The sequence below is a fragment of the Notechis scutatus genome, chromosome 4 (genome assembly GCF_049901735.1).
Source record: "Notechis scutatus isolate UNSWTSFEM ecotype Mainland chromosome 4, rNotScu1.2, whole genome shotgun sequence".
In the NCBI taxonomy this organism is placed as follows: Eukaryota; Metazoa; Chordata; class Lepidosauria; order Squamata; family Elapidae; genus Notechis; species Notechis scutatus.
Genome location: NC_142012.1, coordinates 130,491,188 through 130,515,394, shown reverse-complemented (window position 1 = coordinate 130,515,394; position 24,207 = coordinate 130,491,188). Strand labels below are relative to the sequence as shown.

The 24,207-nt window shown below is 39.6% G+C and overlaps 1 protein-coding gene across 3 annotated transcripts in view; it reads right to left on the bottom strand.

The window, feature by feature from the left end:
- Positions 1 to 1,047: 1,047 nt before the first annotated feature.
- The window catches only part of SLCO2A1 (solute carrier organic anion transporter family member 2A1), a 73,557-nt gene continuing 50,397 nt past the window's right edge, over positions 1,048 to 24,207 (bottom strand). For all 3 annotated transcript variants that reach the window (XM_026691886.2, XM_087964923.1, XM_087964924.1), the window contains 11 exons: positions 23,918 to 24,130; positions 21,461 to 21,559; positions 18,756 to 18,889; positions 17,964 to 18,036; positions 15,867 to 16,031; positions 14,098 to 14,287; positions 12,147 to 12,303; positions 10,906 to 11,075; positions 9,804 to 9,868; positions 6,452 to 6,575; positions 1,048 to 1,259 (listed from right to left, as the gene is read on the bottom strand). In XM_026691886.2, coding sequence (XP_026547671.1) covers positions 1,139 to 1,259; positions 6,452 to 6,575; positions 9,804 to 9,868; positions 10,906 to 11,075; positions 12,147 to 12,303; positions 14,098 to 14,287; positions 15,867 to 16,031; positions 17,964 to 18,036; positions 18,756 to 18,889; positions 21,461 to 21,559; positions 23,918 to 24,130 — 1,511 coding nt within the window. In that variant the 3' untranslated portion in view covers positions 1,048 to 1,138. The remainder of the gene's footprint in view (positions 1,260 to 6,451; positions 6,576 to 9,803; positions 9,869 to 10,905; positions 11,076 to 12,146; positions 12,304 to 14,097; positions 14,288 to 15,866; positions 16,032 to 17,963; positions 18,037 to 18,755; positions 18,890 to 21,460; positions 21,560 to 23,917; positions 24,131 to 24,207) is intronic.

The following is a 24,207-nucleotide window of genomic DNA, read 5'->3' as shown; positions in this document are numbered from 1 at the left end:
CCGTTCTGCCTGCCTGCCTTCATTTCTGGTTGTTTCGGAGCAGCTTCGGCTGAGAAAAAGAGGCGAATAGTTATTATTCTCAGCCGAAGCTGCTCAAACAACCAGAAACGAAGGCAGGCAGGCAGAACGGAGCACTGGATTAAACCGCGGGCGGCTGTGAACGGGCGCTTCAGAGGAGCTGCGCCGACAGGAAGCCACCCTGCCGGCTTCTTTGAAGCAGTTTCTTCCTGGGCTGGTGGAGGAGCGAGAGAGCGACTGAGAGAGGAACGAGGCAGACACCTGAGGGATGAGGCTGAGGAAGGGAGGGAGACACCTGAGGGATGAGGCTGAGGAAGGCAGGGCCGAGAGGCGGGGCTTCTCAGCTGTCCTGCAGGGACTTGTCCTGAGCTGCGGAGACAGCCGTGGGCCGCCACCGCCCAGCGCTCAGTTTTGAAGGCGCTCCTCAGCCAGGCGCAGTTCCTGAATCTGCAGCTGAAACCCTCCGTTTTAAATGTCCCAATAGAAGAGAATATCTGTCGCTCAGGGTTGCAATGAGGAGGCACTGGCGCTCCCTGAACTTGGTGGTTTGCTGGCAGACGTTTTATTATCCGACTAGGTAACAACATCAGATGTTACCTAGTCAGGTAATGAAACGTCTGCAAGCAAACCACCAAACTCGGACTCCCCCCGGTCCTTGAAAAAGTGTTTCTGTGTGAAACTGGTCCCTGGTACAAAAAAGGTTGGGGACCACTGTTTTAAGGTATAACACTTGCCATTTCCATTGTTTTGACATAAAAACAAGAGAACCCATTGTCTTCCAAACATCTGTACATCTCTGGTCCAGTCTTTGAAGATGCCTCTACCACTGTTGCACCCCCCGGGGGGGGTCCCTTTTGCTGGCTCTGGGTATTTTCATTTCAATGCCTCTCAATGAAATGAGCTGGCTGTGTGATCTCCGTTCCCCAGCACAAACATGTTCTTTTAGCTGGACTACATGCAGCAGAAACTGTTCATGTAGGAGTTCAAGTTCAGCTACTTATATACAATGGTGCCTGTATTGTAAAAAAATAAAATAAAACAAAAGGCACAAAGGCCAAGGTAAGTAAATTTAAACATCACACAAAATGATGCTTGAAGCGGGTCTTGTTGTAGTGTAGAGCTATTCTAAGTCAGCAGCTTTATCTTGCACATTGTATTGCTTGTTCCTGGTCAGCTTCCAGCTGAGGAAAGATAATAGCAGAATTCCAATAATTTTGTAGCCAACCTGGAGGCCTAAGTACCTGGAGGAATAAAGAGAGAAAGAGAGAGAGAGAGATCATTTCTTTTGAAATGCAACTTATCACACTTGTAGGGATGCAATAATAAAACTTTGCTGAATGATTGAGAAAAAACGAGTGATTTGCAAAACATTACACTAACCAATGCTGAATTTGAAACAAAACATTTTGAACTCCAAACAGTTACCTGAGTGTGAAGCAAATGTTCCACTGAAACTGGCTATTGCAATAATTTTTAAGTGTTTCAAAATGCTGTTTTAAGTTCTGTACACTTCCAAAATGATTCAAGTCAGATCTGAATGCAGAAATGAAAACGGAAATTCCATTTCGGCTTCTATGAAAATGGAAATTCCAGATCTGGGTGTGAGTTTTGACAGTGAGAACAATTAACCCAGTGAAATGGCTTGCTTCTAGACATTGTGGGTGCTCCATCACTGGAAGTTTTCAAGAAGAGACTGGACAGTCTCTTGTCTTGAATAGTACAAGATCTCCTGTTCGAGCAGAAGACCTCCAAGGTCCATTCCAAACCTGTTATTCCATGTGATTCTATGTTGTCAAGAAAAGAAGATTGGGGGGGGGGGGGCTCCTCTTTTAGGGACAAAAAGCAGTTTCCCTCCAATAAGTATCCCAAAAGTGTTGTAATATTTATTTTGGAGACTTAACAAAGAGGTGGAGATAAATAGTAATTTTTCAATCATTTTATGAAGTGGAATGTTTCACCTGGCTGGCATTACAGTAACAGGATCAAGCTGTCTGAACTTCCAGTCATATGGTTTTTCAAAAAACAAACAAACAAACCAAGGTTATAAGGTAACAGCAATACTATACAGGTGAGAAATTCATAGTTACTTAGTGAAGCAGTTCCTATCATGGCAATTAAGGGTTAGCATGTGTGATTCAGTGTGCCCAAAAGTTTTCTGCTCTCTGGAGATCATAAGATGTGCAAGCCAAGTTAATGATTTATTGTTATAAAGGCAGGAATATGCTTGCCCCATTTTATTTTCATTTTAAGACAAAATTCCTTCCTTCCTTGAATCCATATTGTAATCTTTCCAACCACCAATGAGATGTGTCTCCAATTTCCATCATGTACAAATTGGTAATGCTACATGTGTTGGAACTGCCAGCCATAGATTTCTGACCATTTGGAGACCTCCTCTACAGATGGCTTTGAGTCAAGTGTCTGCATTTTGAGTAGCTATGGAACTGTGCATTGCTATTCACTCCCCATTCAGTTGGCTCAGGGGTCTGCAACCTTAAAAACTCAAAGAGCCACTTGGACTTGTTTTCCACAGAAAACACCAGGAGCCACAAAACCTGGGTGGGCGTGGCCAATGCAACATCAGTCACTTCCACCCAGTCACATGACACCCCCTCCCCCCCAGCTATGCCTACTCAGGTTTTGTGGCTCATGGTATTTTCTTTTCTCTGGGAAACAGCTCTCTCTCTCTCTCTCTCTCTCTCTTTCTGTGTGTGTGTGAGTCTCTCTCTCTCACATCTCTCTCTTTTTCTTTCCCTTTCTCTCTCCCCTCTCTCTCTTTCTCCCTCTTTCACTCTCTCTCATCTCTGTCTCTTTCTCCCTCCCTCCCTCTCATCTTTCTCCCCCCTCTCTCATTTCTCTCATTTCTCTCTCTCTTCTCTCTCTCTTTCTCTCATCTCTCTGTCATCTCTCTATCATCTCTTTTTCTTCCTCTACTTCCCTCTCATCCCTTTCTCTCTCATCTTTCTTCCTCTGTCCATCCCTTCCCCTCTTTCTCTCTCCCTCCCTCCCTCTCTTTCTCCCTCTCTCATCTCTGTCTCTCTTTCTCCCTTTCATCTTTCTCTCTTTTTCCCTCTCTCTCATCTGTCCCATCTCTTTTTCTCCCCCCTGTATGTCTCTCTCTCACACATCTCTCTTTTTCTTTCCCCTTCTCTCTCCCCTCTCTCTTTCTCCCTCTTTCTCTCTCTCATCTGTCTGTCTCTTTCTCCCTCTCTCCCTCTCATCTTTCTCCCCCTTCTCATCTCTCTCATTTCTCTCTCTCTCATGTCTCTTTCTCCCTCTTTCTCTCATCTCTCTGTCATCTCTGTTATCTCTTTTTCTCCCTCCTATCTCTTTTTTCTTCCTCTACTTCCCTCTCATCCCTTTCTCTCTCATCTTTCTTCCTCCGTCCATCCCTCCCCCTCTTTCTCCCTCCCTCCCTCCCTCTCTGTCTCTTTCTCCCTCTCTCATCTCTGTCTCTTTTTCCCTTTCATCTATTTCTCTCTTTTCCCCTCTCTCATCTCTCTTTTTCTTCCTTTCTCTCCCTCTCACCTCTGTTTCTCTCATCTTTTTTCCTCCATCCTTCCTCCATCTTTTTCCTCTCTCTCTTTCTCTCTCTCCCTCTCTCATCTCTTTCTCTCATCTTCCTCTCTCCCTCTTTCTCCCTCCCTCTCTCATCTCTCTTTCTCTCTCTTTTTCATTTTTGTCCCTCTCTCCCTTTCTTTCTCCCTCTCTCATCTCTCTCTTTCTCTCTCTCTCTCTTTTTCATCTCTCTGTCTCTCTCTCTTTCTCTCTCCCTCCCTCTCATTTCTCTCTCTCTCTCATCTCTCTCTCTCTCTCTCTCATGTGTGTGTGTGTGTGTGTGTTTGTGTTTCCTCTTGAACCATTTCCAAAACTAGGCAAGGGTTGGGTTTTATTGTTTTTGCTGATGTTTTTTTTTCCCTTTGGGTGCTTTTTACCATATGATTTAAATCAAGAGTCGTTTCAGGTTCCCAGATAAATGAAGCTCTTTTGTCCCCCTGCTGTGGCTCCTTGTTGGCTGAACCCAGTACTAGCAAAAGGAATATGGGGAGACGTGCAACTTTCTCTCCACCCCAAGACACTGACATCGCTTCTCTCGCCACCTCCATGGCCTGCTCACTGCTCTTGCAGCACCTTGCGCAGCACGCTTAAACATAGTGTGCTTCACAAAGGGGGGGCAGTGTCCCCTCCTCCTCCTGGAGCCCATTATGATGAGGAGCATCAGCTGCAGCTGGCCCAGACAGTGTCTTGGGGTGGAGAAAAGTCGTGTGTCTCCCCCTCTGGCCAAGGTGTGTGCAGCACCAACAAGGGCTGGAAAAAGAGGCAAGTAGAGGGTCGCTTCGCTCCCACTCCGTAATACAGAGCGAGTCTCCATCCACCACCGTTGCCCTTCCCTTCTCAGGGTAGGCGAGGAGTGACTGCAAGTGGAGGCTGAGAGGTGAAGCCAGCCAGTGGTGGGATCATCCAACAGGGAGCCGCAGGAGAGGGCCCAAAGAACCGCATGCGGCTCTGGAGCCGCACGTTGCCAACCCAACGTTAGCCCCAATCAACTGCTCTATTCTAGGAAGGGAACTCACCTCTACCTCCTAGTTGTTCCTTGGAAGTAGGAACGAAGAAACAAACAGAAAATCTTGGCTGAAGCTACACTCAATGGATTCATAATTCACTCCCACGGCTGGTTTGCTAGGAAATATTTGAGATTCCTTGTGAGGTGAATCTCCTGACACACCAACAGGCCAGTCACTGAAGAATGTGGTAAGAGATGCCAAAGGGCCATTGTAAAGATTTCCTTTGTTACTGATTAAAGTCTCAAAGCTTAATAATTTTGGTTACTGGAGTTTTATTGGGTGGGATGGAGGGAAAGCTCAACCCATCTGCATCCCAAGGAGGAAATTGCTAATGTACTGACAGCCAAGCTTGTTTTCTTAACTTCACCTAGCCAGAGACAGGCATGAGTCAAGGGCAGAAAGGGTATACAGTATGTCCCTGCTCTTGAGACAGGCTTCATGGAACGTTACTGGGGATTTCCTGGCAAGATGCATTCCATTTTTTCTTATCTATTTGTGTTACTCAAATTCTCTATTGAGGTTCTTCTTTTGCAAGTGCTGTGCACCACAGGAGTTTGCTTCCCTTGTAGATGGCAGAAGCCTGAGGATCAAGGCGAGGACATCCTCATCCTCAAATTAAATCTGTGAGAATATACTTTCCCAACACCCTTAAAGGGCCTGTCCTAGAAATAGTTATTTAGTGATGAATAGCCACATCTAGTTCATGTTCATAATACACAGAACTTTCCTATCGCATTCCATACACAAACATTTCCCCAAAAAGCCAATATACGGTATTTCAAAACCATGCAGGGGGACAGGTGGCCTTCTCTCATTTAATTCAATAACCCTACCAGACATTTTGAGCAGAGGGTGACTGAGTGGCAAAAGTCACCCAGTAAACTCTAATTCAAGTAGGAATATGCATGTGGGTCTACCCAGACCCTGTAAAATACACTAAAATGGCAGTTCATATATTTTCCCTGAAGCCTGTGACAAATATGCTTAAAAATAAGTGAAAAAGGTGGCATTTTTGAGAAGACAAGAGTATTTTTGCATTAGGATGGGGGGGGGGGTAGTTCCTCTCAGACGAGTGATATAAGGAGATTGTGCTTACAGAAGAGGCACATGGCAAAAGTTCTGAGAAAAGGGGATGGGGGAATTCCTGGGAATTTACCTTCCTCTCAAAAACCAAGTCAAAACAAGTCTTCTCAAACGATGTTGTGTGCATGTACATAAAAATCCTAAGTGGTTGTAAAGGAAGGCCAAGACACTGACACATTAGGCTCCAGGAGCATAAATAATTCTGTCTCCCCCAAAATAGTACATTTCTTAAGCTGATTAAACAACAACATCAGCCTTCATATTCAGCCAATTCCGATGCAAAGGCAGAGCAGCAATCAAAGCAATGGGGGGGGAGGGGCGGGGGAGGGCTAAACATGAACAAGAAGAGTCAAGAAGATTCAGGTATCAACCACCTTTGTTCATACATAGTCAGATGCAGAGATAACTGCATCAAAGTCTTTTAAGAGACAACCAGAACAAAGCCACATTATGAATTAGCAGGTATTCCTGCTATTGCTTTAAGTTTCATAATTATTAATTTTTCATCTTGCTTATATCACTTAAAAGTGATTTTAGTGCAGCAGACTGATTGCTAAGCACAATGCAGAAAATATTGGGCAAATTACTAAGTTAGATTATGCTGCAGATACTACTACTACTACTACTACTAATTTATTAATAGACATTAGCCTTTGAAGGGCCCAGTAAATACCAGCTTTATGATATGATTTATAGAAGGCAAGCTGCCCATCAGTTCTATCTATCTACCCCAGATAAGAAAAGCCCTTGTCTAATTCACACAGAGAACTATCACTATCTCTTACCTGCTGCGGAAGACGCCATTGTTATAATAATGGCAGGATCCACTCTTTCTGTTGCAGGTTTGCTTCCACCATATGCAAGAAGAGTCAATCAGGATGCCAAAGAGGGTAGGAGCTGGCAACCAGGCTTGGAAAGAAAGAGAAAGGAAACCTAATAGTATTTCACATCCCAAATACACAACACCTTTTACACATTCACAAAAACCCCAATGGGCCAACTCAATAAAACCTTTTATCTGTTAGTTATATTTCCTCCAAGGGAAAAATAATCAAGGAATCATCTGAATCAAGATTGGATCCGGATTACAATTAATTTAATATAACAGTTCATATCATTTTCAAGGATACGAAAGATCACACTTCATTGATATCTTTCTCGATTTGGATTTGAAATTACAGTAAAACAAAACAGTAACATTGAAACAAAACAATAATTTACTCCAAATCCAACAGCAAATGAAAATTATCCCCCTAACTGAAATTATATTTCAGAAATGTGAACTGTACTGAAATATGAAGAACAATGGAATTAAGTTAATCTGCACCTGATTTAAAACCCTGGAAGGAAGACAAATGTGCACCTTTGCATATGAATAAACTTTTTACTAATATTATGGGAAATACAATCTGAATGCTTTTATGTCATCAAATTTTAATTTATTGTTTAAAACTTGAGTTTATCAGAGCATCGATTGCTTTCAATTTTTGTTTTATCTTTTTTCTTTGTTTTGGGATTATTAAAACTTGTGTTTAGCTAATTTCTTTTCCTTTATTTGTTGATTAAAGGCAATTAAGGTATTTTATAAAGAAAACTTATCACAGTTAAGTGCAATATGTACATCCCACCAATGAGTTTCTGAGTTGCCATCTCCATTTAGAACACACTGTTTTCAATAAGTCTTTGGCTCTTTTCTTACCAATCCCAAATCTATATTTGGCCACAACATTATTTTCAGCATAACAAAGAATTGGAGAACTTACTTAAGGATTGGTAATTACTGGTATTGTCCTGGGTAGAAAGAAGTTACGTATTTGCCGGCGTATAAGACGACTTTTTGCCCTAAAAACATGCCTCCAAGTGGGGGGTCGTCTTATACGCCGGTAAATACATTGTCACTCGGTGCAAGAGCGACGGGGCGGAGCTCCGCAACTTGCGAAGCCCCTTCAAGCCCAGCCGAAGTCTCTCTTCCTCCTCCTCCCACCCACCCACCCACCCTCCACCCAGCTCGGGCGCTGCGGAGGCCAATCTGGAGGTGGGGTGGGGGTGGAGCGGGAGGGTCTCTGGCGGGCTGCTTCGCCCAGCCAGCCCCGAGCCGCGTAATGGCCCAGGGAGTGGGGGGAGAAGGTGGTGGGGGTGGACTGTGGCGCCCTCCTTCTGGGCAGCGGGCGGGGGCGGCAATTTACTCCTCCGCTTCTCCCTCCCTCTTTGAAAGACCGGGAGGGCTGTGCTTGGGGCGGGGGGGTGTCCTCAGGAAGTTCCTGATGGGACCCCGCTGGGCAGGGCCACCCGGCTCCCGAGCTGCTTTCCAGGGTCCCCTTGGGAAGAAAAGGGTCCGGTGGGCGGTGGAAGAAGGCGAGCGCCCTCCTCCGCCCCCTGTCCCGTCCCGTCCCTCCTCTTGTCCCCTCCTCCCCCCCGCTTAAGAGAGAAAGATCTGCCTCCCTGCACCGAGCTTCCACCCGGCGCCGCGTCTCCCGGCCAGCGCGCGCTGCGACTTGGGAACCGGCCAAGCGACTTTAAAACCGAGCGGAGGCCAGAGATAGCGGAATTACCCTCCACACCACACACACACACACACACACACACACACACAGAGAGAGAGAGAGAGAGAGAGAGAGAGAGAGAGAGAGAGTTGGCAGCTGTCCATCCCCCACCCTTGGAGTCCGATGGCACGCACGCGGGGCTGTCACAAAGAAAGGGAGAGGAATGAGTGCCAGCCTGAGAAAGGCGAAGCTGCCTCTCTAAAGCATTTTGGTGGCTTTGTAAGTTTGGGGAAAGGGGTTGGGGTGTCAATCAAGAATTATATCCAGAATACCCCAAGTGTTACAACTTACCGTTTGCCGGCGTATGAGACGACTTTTTGCCTTGAAAAGCATGCCTCCAAGTGGGGGGTCGCTTATACTGCAAGTATATAACAAAAACTATATTTTGAGTGGAAATGTTGGGGGCTCGTCTTATACGCCCAGTCGTCTTATACGCCGGCAATACGGTATATGTGTGTGAAATGAGGGGGGAAGAATTATTCAAATGTGGTTGAAATCTAATTCTCATTATTGGAGTTCTGACTGTTAAGCTAGACACTTGTATTTAGATAATTGAATTTCTAAGGCTGTTCAACTTTACAGTGACTTTGATCGCATTTGAAGGAAGGTGCAGCCCAACAACATCTAGAGAATGTTAAGTCCTGTTCTGAACTAAATGTGATGTCTTCAGACTAGAATACAGAATTTATGCTCTCGGTCCTATTAATTGTGGCTAATTTTCTAACACTACAGTAGATGCAGTTCAGTTATGGAACAAACTACAGAGAACTTTCTTTTACCTCACAATTGCAAGCATATGGCTAGCCATCCAATTTTCTAGAATTCTTTAATTTGGATTCTTGTACTAAATAGGGGATTGGGCGTAAGGGCCTCAATGGACCCTTGCAATTTTATGAGTCTATGGAATCCAAAAACATCTGGTGGGCAGAAGTTTCTCAATCCTCATTTTTTTAAAAAAAATCTCCTTGGAAAAAAAATCAGATTTAACTCCTATCATGTTTTTGTCCTGCTCTCCCCCCTCTTTTTAAAAAAATAATCCTTAGTTCATCTTACCAGGAATGACCATAGGAACTACAGGTAGTCCTCGACTTACAACAGTTCACTTAGGGACTGTTTGAAGTTACAAAGTGACTTATGACCTTTTTTCACACTTATGACTGTCACAGCATCCCCATAGTCATGTGATTTACATTGGGATGCTTGGTAACTGGTTCATATTTATGATGGCTGCAGTGCCCCAGGGATATGTGATGACCTTTTGTGACCTTCTGACAAGCAAAGTCAATGAGGAAACCAGATTCACTTAACAAATGTGTTACTAATTTAACAACTGCAATGATTCACTTAATGACTGTGGCAGGAAAAGTCATAAAATGGGGCTAAACTCACCGAACAAGTTTCTCACTTAGCAACATAGGCTCAATTGTGGTCGTAAATTGAGGACTACCTAAACACATTTTTGATAATAAAAAACCTTCAAATAGTATTACTAACAACCTTTGCATGTGTACTCAAATGTAAATTCCTACTATGTTCAGTGTGGGTTATTGCTTTATAAATAACTTTAGGATTGCAGACCTGGGCTGACACTCACCCAGTAATCTCATCAACAGGAACTGGATTCCAATAGCAAAAGACTTTTCTTCATAGGACACCACTCTGTTTAGAGTCAAGATACAGTAAAGTATGTCAGAAAACCAGATAGGGAGAGCAATGGTTTGTTCCTGCTTTGGGAAAAGCTAAAAAGCTTGAGGATGATTATGAATGGTTGTGAAACAGCCACAGCAAATTAGTGACATATTTATTTAGCATATGGCATGTCATACATGGACTAGCAATATATATTAACATTTCACCTAGATTAGTAAAACACAGTATAAATACAAATGTTAAAGAGTTCTATATTGAAATACCAATGTCAAGGCCATCTGGCCACTGAAGTGCAGCACTGTTTATATTTTTAAAAAATCAGATACTGGACTGGTATATGCCTCAAAGCTTACAGTCAGTCATAATCTGCGATCTACAGTTTGACACCCTGAGGGGAGGATACAATGCCTCCTTTATACAGAGAGTCCCAGCAGATGCCGTGTGAGGTGCAAATCCTCTTCAGGATTGTCCATTGCTGAGGTGGTAGCTCAAAGCCTGACACCTTTTTTTTGTGGGGTCATATATATGCCTTCCTACCGTAAGTCTGAGTGTTCAGTAACCCATTTGGCTTAAGTTGTTTAGTTTTTTAGTCATTTAGTTACATAAAAAAGAGGGTTAAAATTGAAAAGGGCCTATAAAGCAAAATATTTCTGGTGGCAGTATTCCATAAATTCTATACTTTGAAAAATAAGACTAGGTGAAAGCGAATATTTATTACTTTCAGAAGGCACCTGGCTGCCCTGCTGATAGTTAGAGTTTCAATTTCAAGGTATTTCAGTGAATAATGGTTCAGGAATGTTGGAAGTTGATTCAAATATAAGTACAGCGTACAGATTGGGAAAAGCTGTATTAAAGCATATCAAGGTTTTATTTTATTTTATTCCATATTGTTATGCTACAGTTGGCAGTTGTGTTTATTACAAATTGCAGATGTATTGCATGGGACTATCTACTAAGGCCTAGAGGAATGTTGTCCATGGGGTCACGATGGGTCGGACACGACTTCGCAACAAAACCAATCTACTAAGGCCTTAGCCCCTTCTTACCGTAACACCATCATGTAGAGAGGGTTGTGAGATAGACAGGCAATCAATGCAGAAAATGAGATGACGAATATAACAGGTAACAACAGATGGGCACAGCTAACAGAGCAAGATCCAATCTTTGCTGAAGATTGTCCATTCTTGGTGGAGATACAGGAGCAATTTGTGTAGATCTAGTTCAAAGAAAATAAGGGAAATCAACCTCAGGAAACCAATTCACTTCAAGATCAGACCATAACTACTTATCAGAATCATAAGTTCAATCATAGGTTCAATCCCTGGCTTTTCTACCTAAAAGTACAAATGTTAAGAAAACCTCTGTCCTAAATGCCCAATTGCCCCATCAACATAAAATCTCTGCTCTCAGCCCTATAAAAAGGTAAAGGTTTATCTGTCAGTCATGTCTGACTCTAGAGCATGGCTCTGATTTCCGTTTCTTGGCCAAGGGAGCCAGCATCGTCCAAAGATAATTTCTGTGGTCATGTGACCAGCATGACTACATGCCAAAGGCATACTGGAAGGCTGTTACCTTCTCACCAAAGTGGTACCTATTAATCTACTTGCATTTGCATGCTTTCGAGTCCAAAATTATTATATACTGTAATTTTTATTATGAGAATATATTTATTATTTAATATTTGGAGAATGAACATATTTACAATATTTTAATTTACTGATCTGATGCTAAATTTTAATTTAAACAACAAAATCAACTGTTCTGTCCTGCCCCATTTTTAAGTGGAGTGTCCCTTCTCACCATACTCCTCAAAATTAAATGTATCTCCTGGCCTGAAAAAAATTGTTTACTTCTGTTTGAGAGTAATTATCGAGTGTGATGAAATATTGAAGAAATGGATTCTTCTTAAATAAATAGGACAGGACACATATTAAACTTGGGGACATTAAAAAGCTAGTTTTGTCTTGATACTACAAGTAAAGCCATCTTATTGTACTACCACCATCTATTTTTTTATTATTTATGTTGAATAATGGTATTTCTTCATTTTTTTTCTTGAGAAGTAAAATAATCAGAATTAAAACTGAGATACTCTGCATGAAAAGCACATATTCTGAGCAATGAATCCTGCTCTAATACTATCATTAAGGAGAAAGCACTTGAAATTCCTGTAGAATGCATGGCATATTGCCTTCCTTATCTATGAGTGATTTGGCCATACTCCCCGCCTGTCTATATGATGAGTGCTAGATAGATTTGAATCCACTCTGCATCCTTAACCTCTTACAATTCCAGATGCTGAAGAATTAGAGAAGAAACCAGTACAGCCAGCGTGACAGGGAGAGAGGTACTCCACACCATCATCTCCACAGACTGGATGGAAGAGATACTTTGAGCAGGAGCAACGAAGGTTACAAGGATTTTGTTCTGGGGAACTTGATGTACTGCCAGAAAAAATGGAGACAAAATAACATGGAACCAATGAGTGAAATATGTTTTCTTGAGTGGACTGGTGATTCCCAGCCTGTTATTGTTGGGTCCTTGCCATCCTGAATCTTGGCCTATTGCCATCTGAAGATATTGCTAATGTTGTTTAGTTAAATCATATACAATTATTACATATGCAAACATGTAGATAATTTGGGGAGCAATTCATCTGATTTCTGAAATAATCTATCCAATATAAGCCTGTCAGTAGAAATCAAATGTCAAAATGATATTGGAATTAAAATAGAAAAGCTTCTTAAGGCAAAAGTACATTCTCAAGGCAGAATCGCATTCTTACAATTATCTTTTTGAATTGGACCTGTCATTCCCCAAAAAGTAGGAACTCCTGACCAATGATAATTTAACGTTATGAAACAATGGAACGCATTACATAAGCTTTCTCAAGAACTAAGAGTGGAGCCACTTTCATTATAAGCACAGATCATATATTCTATGAGCGTTTATCTTCTAAAATATAATAGGAAATGCCTACTAAATATTGGGATTTGCTTGAAACTCTTCTGGGAAAGAGCTTATAACCTTTTGAATGAACAAGACTTCCCTCGTTTTACCTTCTAAATGCTCAAGTTCTTGAATGGAAGAGTTAATGAAAGCTGATACAGGTAGTCCTCGACTTACAGTCATTCATTTAGTGATCGTCTGAAGTTACAATGGCACTCAAAAAAGGACATGACTATTTTTCATATGATCACTGCAGCATTCTCAAAGTCATGTGATCAAAATTCAGATGCTTGGCAATTGGTTCATATTTATGATGGTTGCAGCATCCTGGGATTATGTGATCACCTTTTGTGACGTTCTGATAAGCAAAGACAACAAGGAGGCCAGTTTCACTTAACAACCATGTTACTAACTTAACAGGTACAGTGATTCACATAACAACTATGGCAAAGTAACATTGTAAAATGGGGCAAAATTCACTTAACAAATATCTCGCTTAGCAACAGAAATTTTGAGCTCAATTGTGGTCATAAGTTGAGGACTATCTGTATCGCTTTCATGTCTCTAAATAGTTTTAAATGAATAATTTGCAGCTTTTTGCAATATTATAATAAAAGAACAGCTCTACTAAATTGAGGCAAAAATTCATGCGAGTAGTTTACCATGGGAATTACTGCGATATTCACAGGCAGAGCTTGGACATGAACTCTTGCTGGTTATCTCAAAGCAATTTGCATTAACTGCCTTCATGTCCTGGAATTGGGAAGACCAACTCAGCCATCCCAACTGACAGTTATCTTTTCCCTCTACTTACCTTTTAAAGCCTCTAAAAACAGTGGCAATTCCACCTAATTCCATAACTTAATTAGGGGTAGTCTGAATATACACTCTATGGACAAGAGTTCATCCAAATATCACACAGTGCCAGTGATATGAACCATAACATGCAGCAAGGAGATGTGTAAGCATCATTGGAAAACAAAGATCATTTTAGTGATACCCCTGCCCAAAACAATTCAGCAATATGTCAGAATTAACAAGTCAGAATAGCAAAAACAATAAAACCGCAATGAAACACTGACTAAAGAATCTGTTTCAGAGATTATCGCTAAACTCAGTGAGCATATTTGTTAGATAAGGAGGAATGAAATAAATAAATAAATGAAATGAAATGAAATAAAAATCTAAAGGCTGGGACAAGGAGAAATTGTCAATTCAAGATAAAGAGAAATCTCTGTGGCGTGATTTTATAGCACTATGTTCTAGTTGCCACAGAGTACTGCTATTACCTGGACAGATTAATTCTAGCCACGGTCTGTGAAGAGCAGCCCATAAAAAAGAGAGGAAGATAGCAAAGGGTGGAGATAAGTAACACCACGATGGTGAAACGTGGGATGGCTTTGAGTGAGAAAGCAAAACGTTTCATGATGAGCCCTCCGATGAGCATCCCTACGGCAGCTGCAGGTAAATTCACAGATCCTACAAAGGAAAGGAAGAGATTGAGTTACAAATCCTACAACTGAAGACAAAAATCTCTTGATGGAAACAGGATGAAATCAGTCTTAAAATAGGTACAGAAGGGATTGCATTTTTTTTGCATAATAAACATTCTTTATTTTTATTGCGAGGATCGGATAATCAATTCCATTTCTTAGCTATTGCACTTTAAATTACTATTGGTTTTTTTTTTTAATCTGCATATAAATCTGAAGAAATCTTGCACACTAAATATTCAGCAAAAGGTAGACAACTTATACAGGAAAGGCAACTGCAAACACAGGAATGGGCAATTCTTTTGCAGAGAACTTCATCTGGGTTTTCACACACTAAATTGTTGATTTGCCTCTTTAACTCTTTTCAAAGGCGGAGAAAATCATGCAGGGATTTTTATTTTAAAGACATGAAATGGAAGCCTTAAGGTTTTGCAAATTAAAACATTCATGCAGTACCTTCAATCCCACCCCCTCTTCATAAAACTTAAATGAGTAGATAAATATTTATGCTTTTCACTTAAAAAATGTCTTGGGAAAGTACAAATGGTTGCTGTAAGCTGTAGGCAACCCTTGCATGTAAACCAGGGGAAAATGACATTATCTCCTTCCAACATAACATTCTCAGTGATAGGGAAAACAACGAACATGCTCCGGTCATTAAACGAGTCCTAATTCACTGCTGCTACATGGCAAAAGAGGAGCAGTACTGAGCCAATTATTTTTTTTCACAGTAACAGCAACAGCAAGAGAGCCCTAGGCTCTACCCTCCTATACAGTATCTATTTGCTGTATAGAAGGACATTTAATTTATCATAGGGATATTGAGTTACAAGGGGTCCTTGGTGCTTTCTGAGGTTGGCTGTTTTCTTGTAGGTGTTTCATCATCCAAACTAGGTAACCTCATCATTGCTAGGAAGGAGTGAGCACCAAAGATCCCTCATTTCAATCCTAAGCTAGAAATATTTTCTTTTATCGATACTGAATTATTTTATTGATTTAATTCAAAATGTCTCTTAACTATTTAAGGCAGCCATACAGGCCCCAAGGGTAGAGTTGCACAGCCACTATATCTTTTTTTAAAAAATAACAAACATATCTATATAAGGAAGGATTTTGGATGGATTGACAACTAGAATGCGTACAAATGCTTGATAGTTACCTGTAACCATTATACTGCTGGTGCATTCAGAGCAATATTCTTGGCAAAAGAATTTTTAATGCAGATATTAAAAAAGCATGGTTTCAGCCTGACATATTTTAAGATTTATCAAATCAAGTTGTACTTCAATTTCTAACTAATTTTCATCGCCCTCAATTTAGTGTTGTTAACAGATATTTGGTGGCACACTGTTGGCAACCCACAGAAGATTATTTGCTAATTTTTCTATGCCTTCCAATTTGTCAGATTAGGTTTTCAATCTCAATAGTGTGGTTGTTCTCTGGTACATTACCAGATAAAATGAATATGGACTGTAGCTAAACATTCTGTTTAAGTAGCCAGTGCTTTGTTCTCAGAAAGACTCAGCCATTAGCTCAAATTAGATGAGTTATTCTAGTTTTCTCACCAATGAGGAAGTTAGCATAAGAGGGGGTAGCACCAAATTGTTTTTCCAGGTACTTGTTGAGGAAGGTAGAGAGCCCAGCAAGAACAGAGGAGAAGCTGCATTGCGCCAAGACCAACAATATGAAGAGTGGATTGAGGAGCAGTTTTAAGAAGCCTTGCGGGAACTCTGAAAATAAAAATAGAAGAGTTTGAAGAATAGAAATAAAAGGAAAAGGGCTTTAGGACATGGGTACACCCAAAGGATTATTATAGCATCTTTTAAAGGATATGAATTGCAACAAGAAGACCAATTCTTAAGGTAGGTCTACTTGGCTTCTATTCTTGAAGATGATGATGCTTTCCTAGACTAAGGTTCTCCAATCTGAAATTTTTCAGATGTATTTAACTAGCTGAAAATGTAGGGTTGCAGTCCAACATATTTAGAAACCACTAGACTGGGGAAGACCAGGCTCAATTGATTTAAACTTTAATGGCTTTCTGCTAAATGCTCATGGAAAAAAAAAGACAAGAGCTCTTTAGAATCTTTTCCCCACTCTCTGTCTTCTTTCCCCTCCATCTGACAATAGTTCAAAAGAAATATATAAGATAAGTAACACAGATAACATTTACTCATACTTTCACTGTCTTATGTTCAGAGATATCTCTGAATTGGAGCCTAAGGAGACTTAAGTCTAAAATTCTCAAACGGTTAAGGCACATATCTCACTCAGAGCTATATTCCTCTACCTTGTGGACTTTTCTCTATGTTCATCAAGTAAAAGTCAACAAGCAAAACCAATATCAACAAAGTATAAAATTACTTTAGGAAAGCAATCATAAGACGGGAAGATGGAACCAAGGTTATAGAGTAATCTCTAAGATCAGCTCTCTATATCTCAGCAGAAACTTCAAACTCAGATGCTGTATGGAAAGTTTTCAGGTTAAACTTTTTTTCCATTCAATCATGTCTGATTCTCGGAGATTGCCTGGACACGTCCCTGCAATTACTTGGCAAGCCCCTCCCCTGAAGTGGTTTGCCATTACTACCTTCCTAGGGCTGGCTTTTTGCCAAAACTGGGACTAGAATTCAAAGTCTCCCGGTTTCAAGTCTTATTCTTTAGTATGCCAAACTAGCTCGATTAGATTTATCTTATACGGGTGGTCCTTGACTTATAACAGTTCATTTACAGACCATTCGAAGTTACAAAGGCACTTGAAAAAGGGACTTATGACTATTTTTCACACATGACCGTGGCAACATCCTCATAGTCATGTGATCAAAATTCAGACATTTGGCAACTGATTCCTCTTTATGAGGGTTGCAGTGTCCCAGGGTCATGGGATCACCTTCTGACAAGCAAAGTCCATGGGGAAGTCAGATTCATTTAACAACCATGATACTAACTTAACAAGTACAGTAATTCACTCAACAACTGTGGCAAGAAAGGTCATAAAATGGGGCAAAATTCACTTAATGGCTGTCTTGCATAGCAACAAAAATTTGGGGCTCAATTGTCGAGGACTACCTGTATATTATGAAAAGTCATGCGCATATACATTATCTTACAAAGAACAGAACACTTTATTTGGAAATGAGATTTCTATTTGGGGGGAAAAAATCTATTAGAAGATATGTGCCAAACAGCTGAGTTAGCCATCAGTTGGAACTAGTGAACAATTTTCTATACAGAACAATTACTATACAGTATGCCTAAATGATTATTAGAGCCATGTTTTTTCAACCATATCTCATTCAGTGTGGATTATCTATTGTCTCTTGGAATAGAATTTGAAAATTCCTCTACCAGCTAGGCCAGCTACTATATTGTCACCTAAAAAAACTGAAAGATGGGTCGATTAGATGGCTAACTCAAATCATAATAGAACGAGTAAGAAATAAATAGCTATTTTTAGTTATCCTGCTTTGAATGAAATCTAGTATGGGTTGACCTGAAATATCCAAACAATTAATCCATATTAAACTTGCAAATATGAATAGGATGGTTGCTATTGTAGATATTAGGAAATGTTGCTGTTTTTTTCCCTAAATAGGTGTAATTATTTAACAAAGCAATCATTTACTTTTACTGGAAATACACTTCCATTAAAATCACTTTACTTTTGATAAAAACCATCAGGGACTCTTCCTTTGCTTTTTCAATCTTCTTCAGGATATCTGCTTCAGATGCTTCCTGATGGAAGAGAAAGATATATTTTTTTTAAAAAAAAATCACTGCTGCCGGGCCCAGTTAATTTTTTTTCCAGGTTCTGTTTTAAAGCATTACCACATTTTTGGGACTACTCCTGAAGACCCGAGATTGGTAGGAAGGACTGTTAAGGAGTGAGTAGCAGAAAGCAGAAGATTAATGTGATGGAAAAAGATTAATGAAATAAGGCTTTTTAATGTAATAAAACAGAAGGTCATTTGGAAGGTCATGGAATATAGAGGGACAAAGAGTTAATGAAACTGCAGCGTGTCCAAAATGCAGTATTCAAGATTATTTTAGAAATCTCCTGGTGGCCTTGTACAACATTGGCTGCATTGGCTTCCAGTTGCCTTCCATCTCAAAATAAAAGCATTTGTCTTATTTATAAAACCCTATATGGCTTTGCTAACATGTAGTATCATTTTTATCTCTTCATTATATCTGGATCTATTGTTATGTATATCAAGATGTTTGTCTGTGAATTTAATTTATGTATTAAACTAATCACAGGCAGTTTCAGGACAGTAAAAAAAGAGTTTATTATTTTTTTAAAATGGCTAATCCAAAACAAGAAATAATCATTTCTCACTGGCAAAGTGGAAGTAAATAGTTTTTTTTCCTCTTATGTAACATGCTACATTCCATTATGGACAGGACATTGGCAATTTAGCAAGACCATCTCCAATTCAATACTTGAGACTTACCTTCCCTTTCAGCATATATCGAGGGAAGAAGAAATAGGGAATGGAACAGAGTAGCAAACAACCAGCAGCAACGAGAAGACCCAACCACCATGCTCCAATCCAACGTGGGTCATTTGGCGTCAAGTTTACATCCTCTAAGAGATAAATGGGAAAAACAAATCACAAATATCAAGAAGTGAAGTCACCAGACTAGACTCCTAACCTAGCATTTTTCAAATGTACTGGATCTGCAATTCCCCAAATTCTCAGGAAGTATGACCCATAATCACCTTGCAAATTGCAATCCCATTGTATCTGGAAGGTACCAGATTGGAGAAATCTCAACTAAGTAATTTGTTACCAAGAAGTTACATTACAATTCTGCCAATACATAAAATATGATCCTTTTTCTTCAGTGGCCAAATGCCATGAAATTCTAATTATTTCTACTGTTAGAATCTATTTTCTCAGAGACCAATGCATCCCAGGATTTCTTTTAAAAAAGAAGCCAGCAATGCTGACACATTTGATCTATGGTCCTGTTTCCCATCCCCCTTCTTTAAAGTTAAGGTCAACCACAATTATCTATGATTCAGTAATCCTAACCCTAACAATATTTCTTTGTTTAGTTAATTGGATTATAATTGTCATAATTCCAACAAACCTTAGTAGGGCTTCAGCAAGTATTAGTTAGCATAGCTTTTACATTCTAATAGTGTTTTACAAATCCTAGTATTACTTATGCTTTTTTATAGTTTCTATCATTTCTATCTTAGTTATCTATAGTATTTAGTTGATTGATGGTAATATAGATTGTAATTTTACAAGTCTTCCTCAAGTTTTGATTCCTGTATTTTGAAATTTTACATTAATAATTTTATTTTACCTTATTTTGTTATGATTTTTTAATTTTTATTTCTGTTTTAGAGTTACTGTTATGTTGTTAGTTTTATGCTGGTCTGTGACTGAAATGAAATAAATATATATTATTTAGTATAATTTCATTAAGTTGGGTTGAAGAAGTGATTGAATTTTTAAGGAAAAACTGCTCTAAAATAATTGACAGGAAATATTATCTAACATCAATTTCTTCCATAAAACAACCTCTAATGGAATAAAAGAGCATAAATAATGGGGAAACTGAAAGAAAACCTACCTATAGGACTGGGCACCAAATATGAACTTTTGGTGAGGCAGAAAATTGTGGAAACTTAGTAGTATCACGTGGTGAAAGGCATTTGTTTAAAGTACAGACTTTTAACAGTATACTGCTGAAATGTGAGGCTGAGGGAGGCAATGTGGTATGTCTGATTCACTTGTGGAATTGCAGTATTAATTATAGAAACCATTCTATTCCCAACAATTTTTTTAGACACCTAATGGTTTTTTAAACTAATTATCCAACAATATAAATAGTCAATGTAGCTGGAAATATTAACTGCCCTTTCCCTGAAAATAATCTCATTAGAGCAGCTGTCTTAATAAGGCCAACATTTGGAGCTTCTACTCTCCTGAGATCTTAGAGAAGAGACCTCAAATCAGTGTATTTTGAGAGCGGACATCCTCCCAGCAGGAGGTCTTGCTTCAAACAGGCAGTAGATCACTGAAGCTGGCATAGAAAGTGTCGCTCCACATTGTTAATGAGCAGGAAGGAATAAATAGCAATCTTCAGACTTTTCCAGCTCTGTCCAGGTTTCCTGTCCTTCAGCATTAAAAGCATGCAGACAAGAAGAGCCCACACCCCATTTAAACAATGGTGCAGCTTTCCTGGATGTGACCAGCCCACTTAAAATTGGGTGACATAATCAAGGGGCAATTAATGAAAAGAAACCCATTGCCAGTTCCCGCTCTCAGCTCATTTATTTGCTTAATGAAGAACAAGATGTCAGCAACCACTCTGAAATTTCAGTCTGCCTGGATGTCTTTGGCATGGGGATATGAGAAAGAAAATCTGTGGACTGATAGAAAGAACCCCGTGTACCCCAAACTTGTATATATGTACTAATGCAGGGCTGCCAAACTCGCAACATCACATTGTTGTCATGTGATGGTTCGTGACTTTTTCCCTTCACTAAAATAGGGGACGTGGTCAGCGTGTGATGCATCTGGCCCACGGGCTGCGAGTTTGTACCAGTGACTGAAGTTTGTACCTTCAGATTTACAAAACTCTGTTAATTAGCTTTATTAGTAGCAGAATTAATTCAATCTGTTAGCCATAGAATAAAGTAGAACTGGTTCATCTACAGTAGTTATATTTCCTGTCTGATTTATCTGGGAGGGCCGACATCACAACTTTTCTGCTGCTGTTTTTAACTGCCTGATCAATTAGAGCAGGTCCTTTGTAAGTTTCTTCCTCTGGCTGTTAAGCCACTGGGGGCTCCTGCCTTTCTTGTCTGATTCTTTCCTATGCATCATTTTTCCCCCTCATTTCCCAAGGTCATCCCCATGTTGCATTACACTTAGGCTTATAAGTCCAAATTCTTAATTAGATGCACATTCCATAAAACATATTATAATAAAATGGTAATTTCTCCCTAGAAATCCCATTATAAACAATAGAGATGTATCACAAAATAATATTATGGTTAGATCAGATATGAGAGAATTGGACTAGAAAAGATGGAAGCCGACCTGTCCATTCATTGTAGCTTAATTTCCAGATCTCTGATTATTCAAAGCTTATGTGTGAGAGCCCATGGCTTCCCTAAATTAGATCGAACACTTACTTGAGCTAACCCGTCCAAAATCTACAAAAATCCTCAATGCTGCAGAGCCAAGTAGGTAGCCAAAAGCTGGACCAAACACTGAGATGGAAAATAAGATTGCTGAAAAGAAAGAAAAAAAATGAAAAAGTTGATTATTTTGTGTGGAATAATTTTTTTCAATTGATTAGTCTTAATTCTTCCCAGACTGTAATGAAGTTTGATCTGAATATTTATTTTGTAGTACAAACTAACTGTGTAAAGTACTGTGGTAAAATAAATTGTATAATTAAGACTTACTGCAGTAGATTGTTACAGATCTTCTTTAGGAAATCCACTCTTATTTGCCACTGAAAGAAACCCCAAACAATTTTCCTAAAATAAAGAGTATCTCCCACTTTAAATGTACAAAATCACATAGTGCAATGCAGGGCAGGAACACCAAGGCTAGCTGGAAGTATTTGGATTTAAAGCATACTTGCAACTCATTCATTTTCAGCTGCTAAATATAATGTTTTGCTCATGAAGCCTTTCAAACTAATCTTCTGCATGCATAAGGACAACCAAATCCCTGAATAAAGAGTTGAAAGTTCCCATTGTCATAAAAATGATATGAAATGGCACAAGAGCAACAATAACTCAAGGATTTTTTTGTTTTGAGGAAGCATCCTTATGTTATGCCAAATAATTTTTCCTAGCATATCTAATTGCTGAGCAATCTTTTTTGCATCATCATCATCATCATAATATTGTATACATCTAATGCCTAATTAACTGGGCCAACTTTAAATCATTTTTAGCTATACCATTGTTAAAATAGTATTTGTATCCAGGGTTTATATTTAGGTTGTGGATACAATCTGATGTCCTTCACCAGCTATTTGCTGGTGGTGCAGGAGATGTATGCAGCCCAGGAGCTGTTATGGACTTTATAAACTGAATTGTCCCACTGTGGTTATATTTATAAGCTTGAATAGTGGCTAAAGAGCAAGATGGGGTGGGGAGAACTACACAGTGAAGCAGGGAAGAGATGGTCCTTTCCCACATCTGTCAAATGTTGTTTTGGCTGCTTCTGAATCTTGTTTTAGTGCTTTTTGGGAAGAGAGTTAAGCCTGTATCTAAAAGTAACTTGACTATCAGTTGTTTTTCTTTGAACATACATAGGCCAACTACTTGTAAAAACAACCCAGAGTGTTAAACATGGGGTCTAGCATCTGTTAAAAACTTGCTTTCTCCATGTAAAAGAAAGTGATTGGTGATGACTTCCCAATGGAACTGGATGTTTAATGGGAGTCAAAGGAAATGGCCACTTGGCATTACCCTTAATAATTCTGAAACACCATGACCACAAGATATGCTAGTAATGTGCTTCTGGCAGGATCAGGATCCCCAAGTGGGAATAGCAAATGTTATGCTGGTATTGTTTTCTCCTAGCATAAGGACTGGGAACTAACACTGGCATACCAATACTAAACAGAGATGATTGATAGATGACCAAAGAATCATAGAAACAAAACCAGGATATAACTGATTTTGTCAGTTTTGAACCATACCTCCTGTATCTATTCCATTTTTAAATCATTTTTTTAAAAGGCTGAAAGTAGGTTTTTTTTAAGAGGAGGAAAAAGCCTTTTGTCTGTGTCTTTTGTTAAAAAATAACAAGCCTCCTCAAACTGAATCCAAACAACAAACAAATGCCTTGTTTTAATTAACAAATAGCAAATTAAAACCTGTGGTAAAATTGCTTAAGAGCATTTAGAGCTTGACTGGTGTCTAAGCATTTGTACAACGTGTCTTTATGCATATAGGTCAGCGTTGTGGCTACAGTTTCTCCCCTTCCTCTCTTTTCCTGCTTAAGCTTACCAGAAGTTGCATCTAGTAAGAGAACCCAGGAGCATCAGACGGATGGACAGCCTGTTTTATTGTATAGGGCCGCGGGTTATTTTAAAGAGGTAGCAACACTAGTGCTACAATACAGCATACAATGCTGCAATTGCTGGATAAGCTGCCATGAGTTGGTATCTAGCGGTTGCCAGAAGGCTGTTTGTTACCAGTGAAGGCAGCAAAACATCAGTTCTGGAGGAGCAAGTGTGCAATGAAACTGCAAAAACCTTACCATACAAAATGCCAATGGTCACAGGTATTATAAACCTCTAAGTTTATTTCTTAAGATTATATTCATAAGAAAAGTTCATGAGGCAAAAGCTGCCATTACCTACAGGAACAGACTTTTAAGTCTGTCATCATGTTGTCAATAGTTCCCACAATTGAATATGGGCCTCACCTCCTTCCTGGATAGCGGGTTTTATTACAAGATTATGTCCCTATCTTATGTTACATCGAAACAGTTCTTCTACATCAGTTACACAACCGTGAGACTTTGCTTAGCAGATACCTTTTCAGCCAGCACCAAACTGATATTAAAGTAATACAAACCAGACAATAAGAATGTTACAATACAACTTTCAAGCAAATATTTACCTATGTACAAAGGAGAATTGTTTGGCTCAGCAAAGTCATCCACATAGGAAATTCCAAAAGGCTGGATAGGGACTGTTCCAATTCCAGCCAAGAGTTGGGCAAGTATCATTAATCCCCACATGATACTGGCCTCTGCCTTGACATTCACAGTGGCATTCGAACACTTAAATCCTCCTTGACAGAGCTCTAACCTGGGCTGGCTGCTCTGGTTATCTAGAACAAAATCAACAATAATTTTAGAGGAACACACTGGGAATCAACTCTTTTTGATAGTAAGTTCTTATATTAAA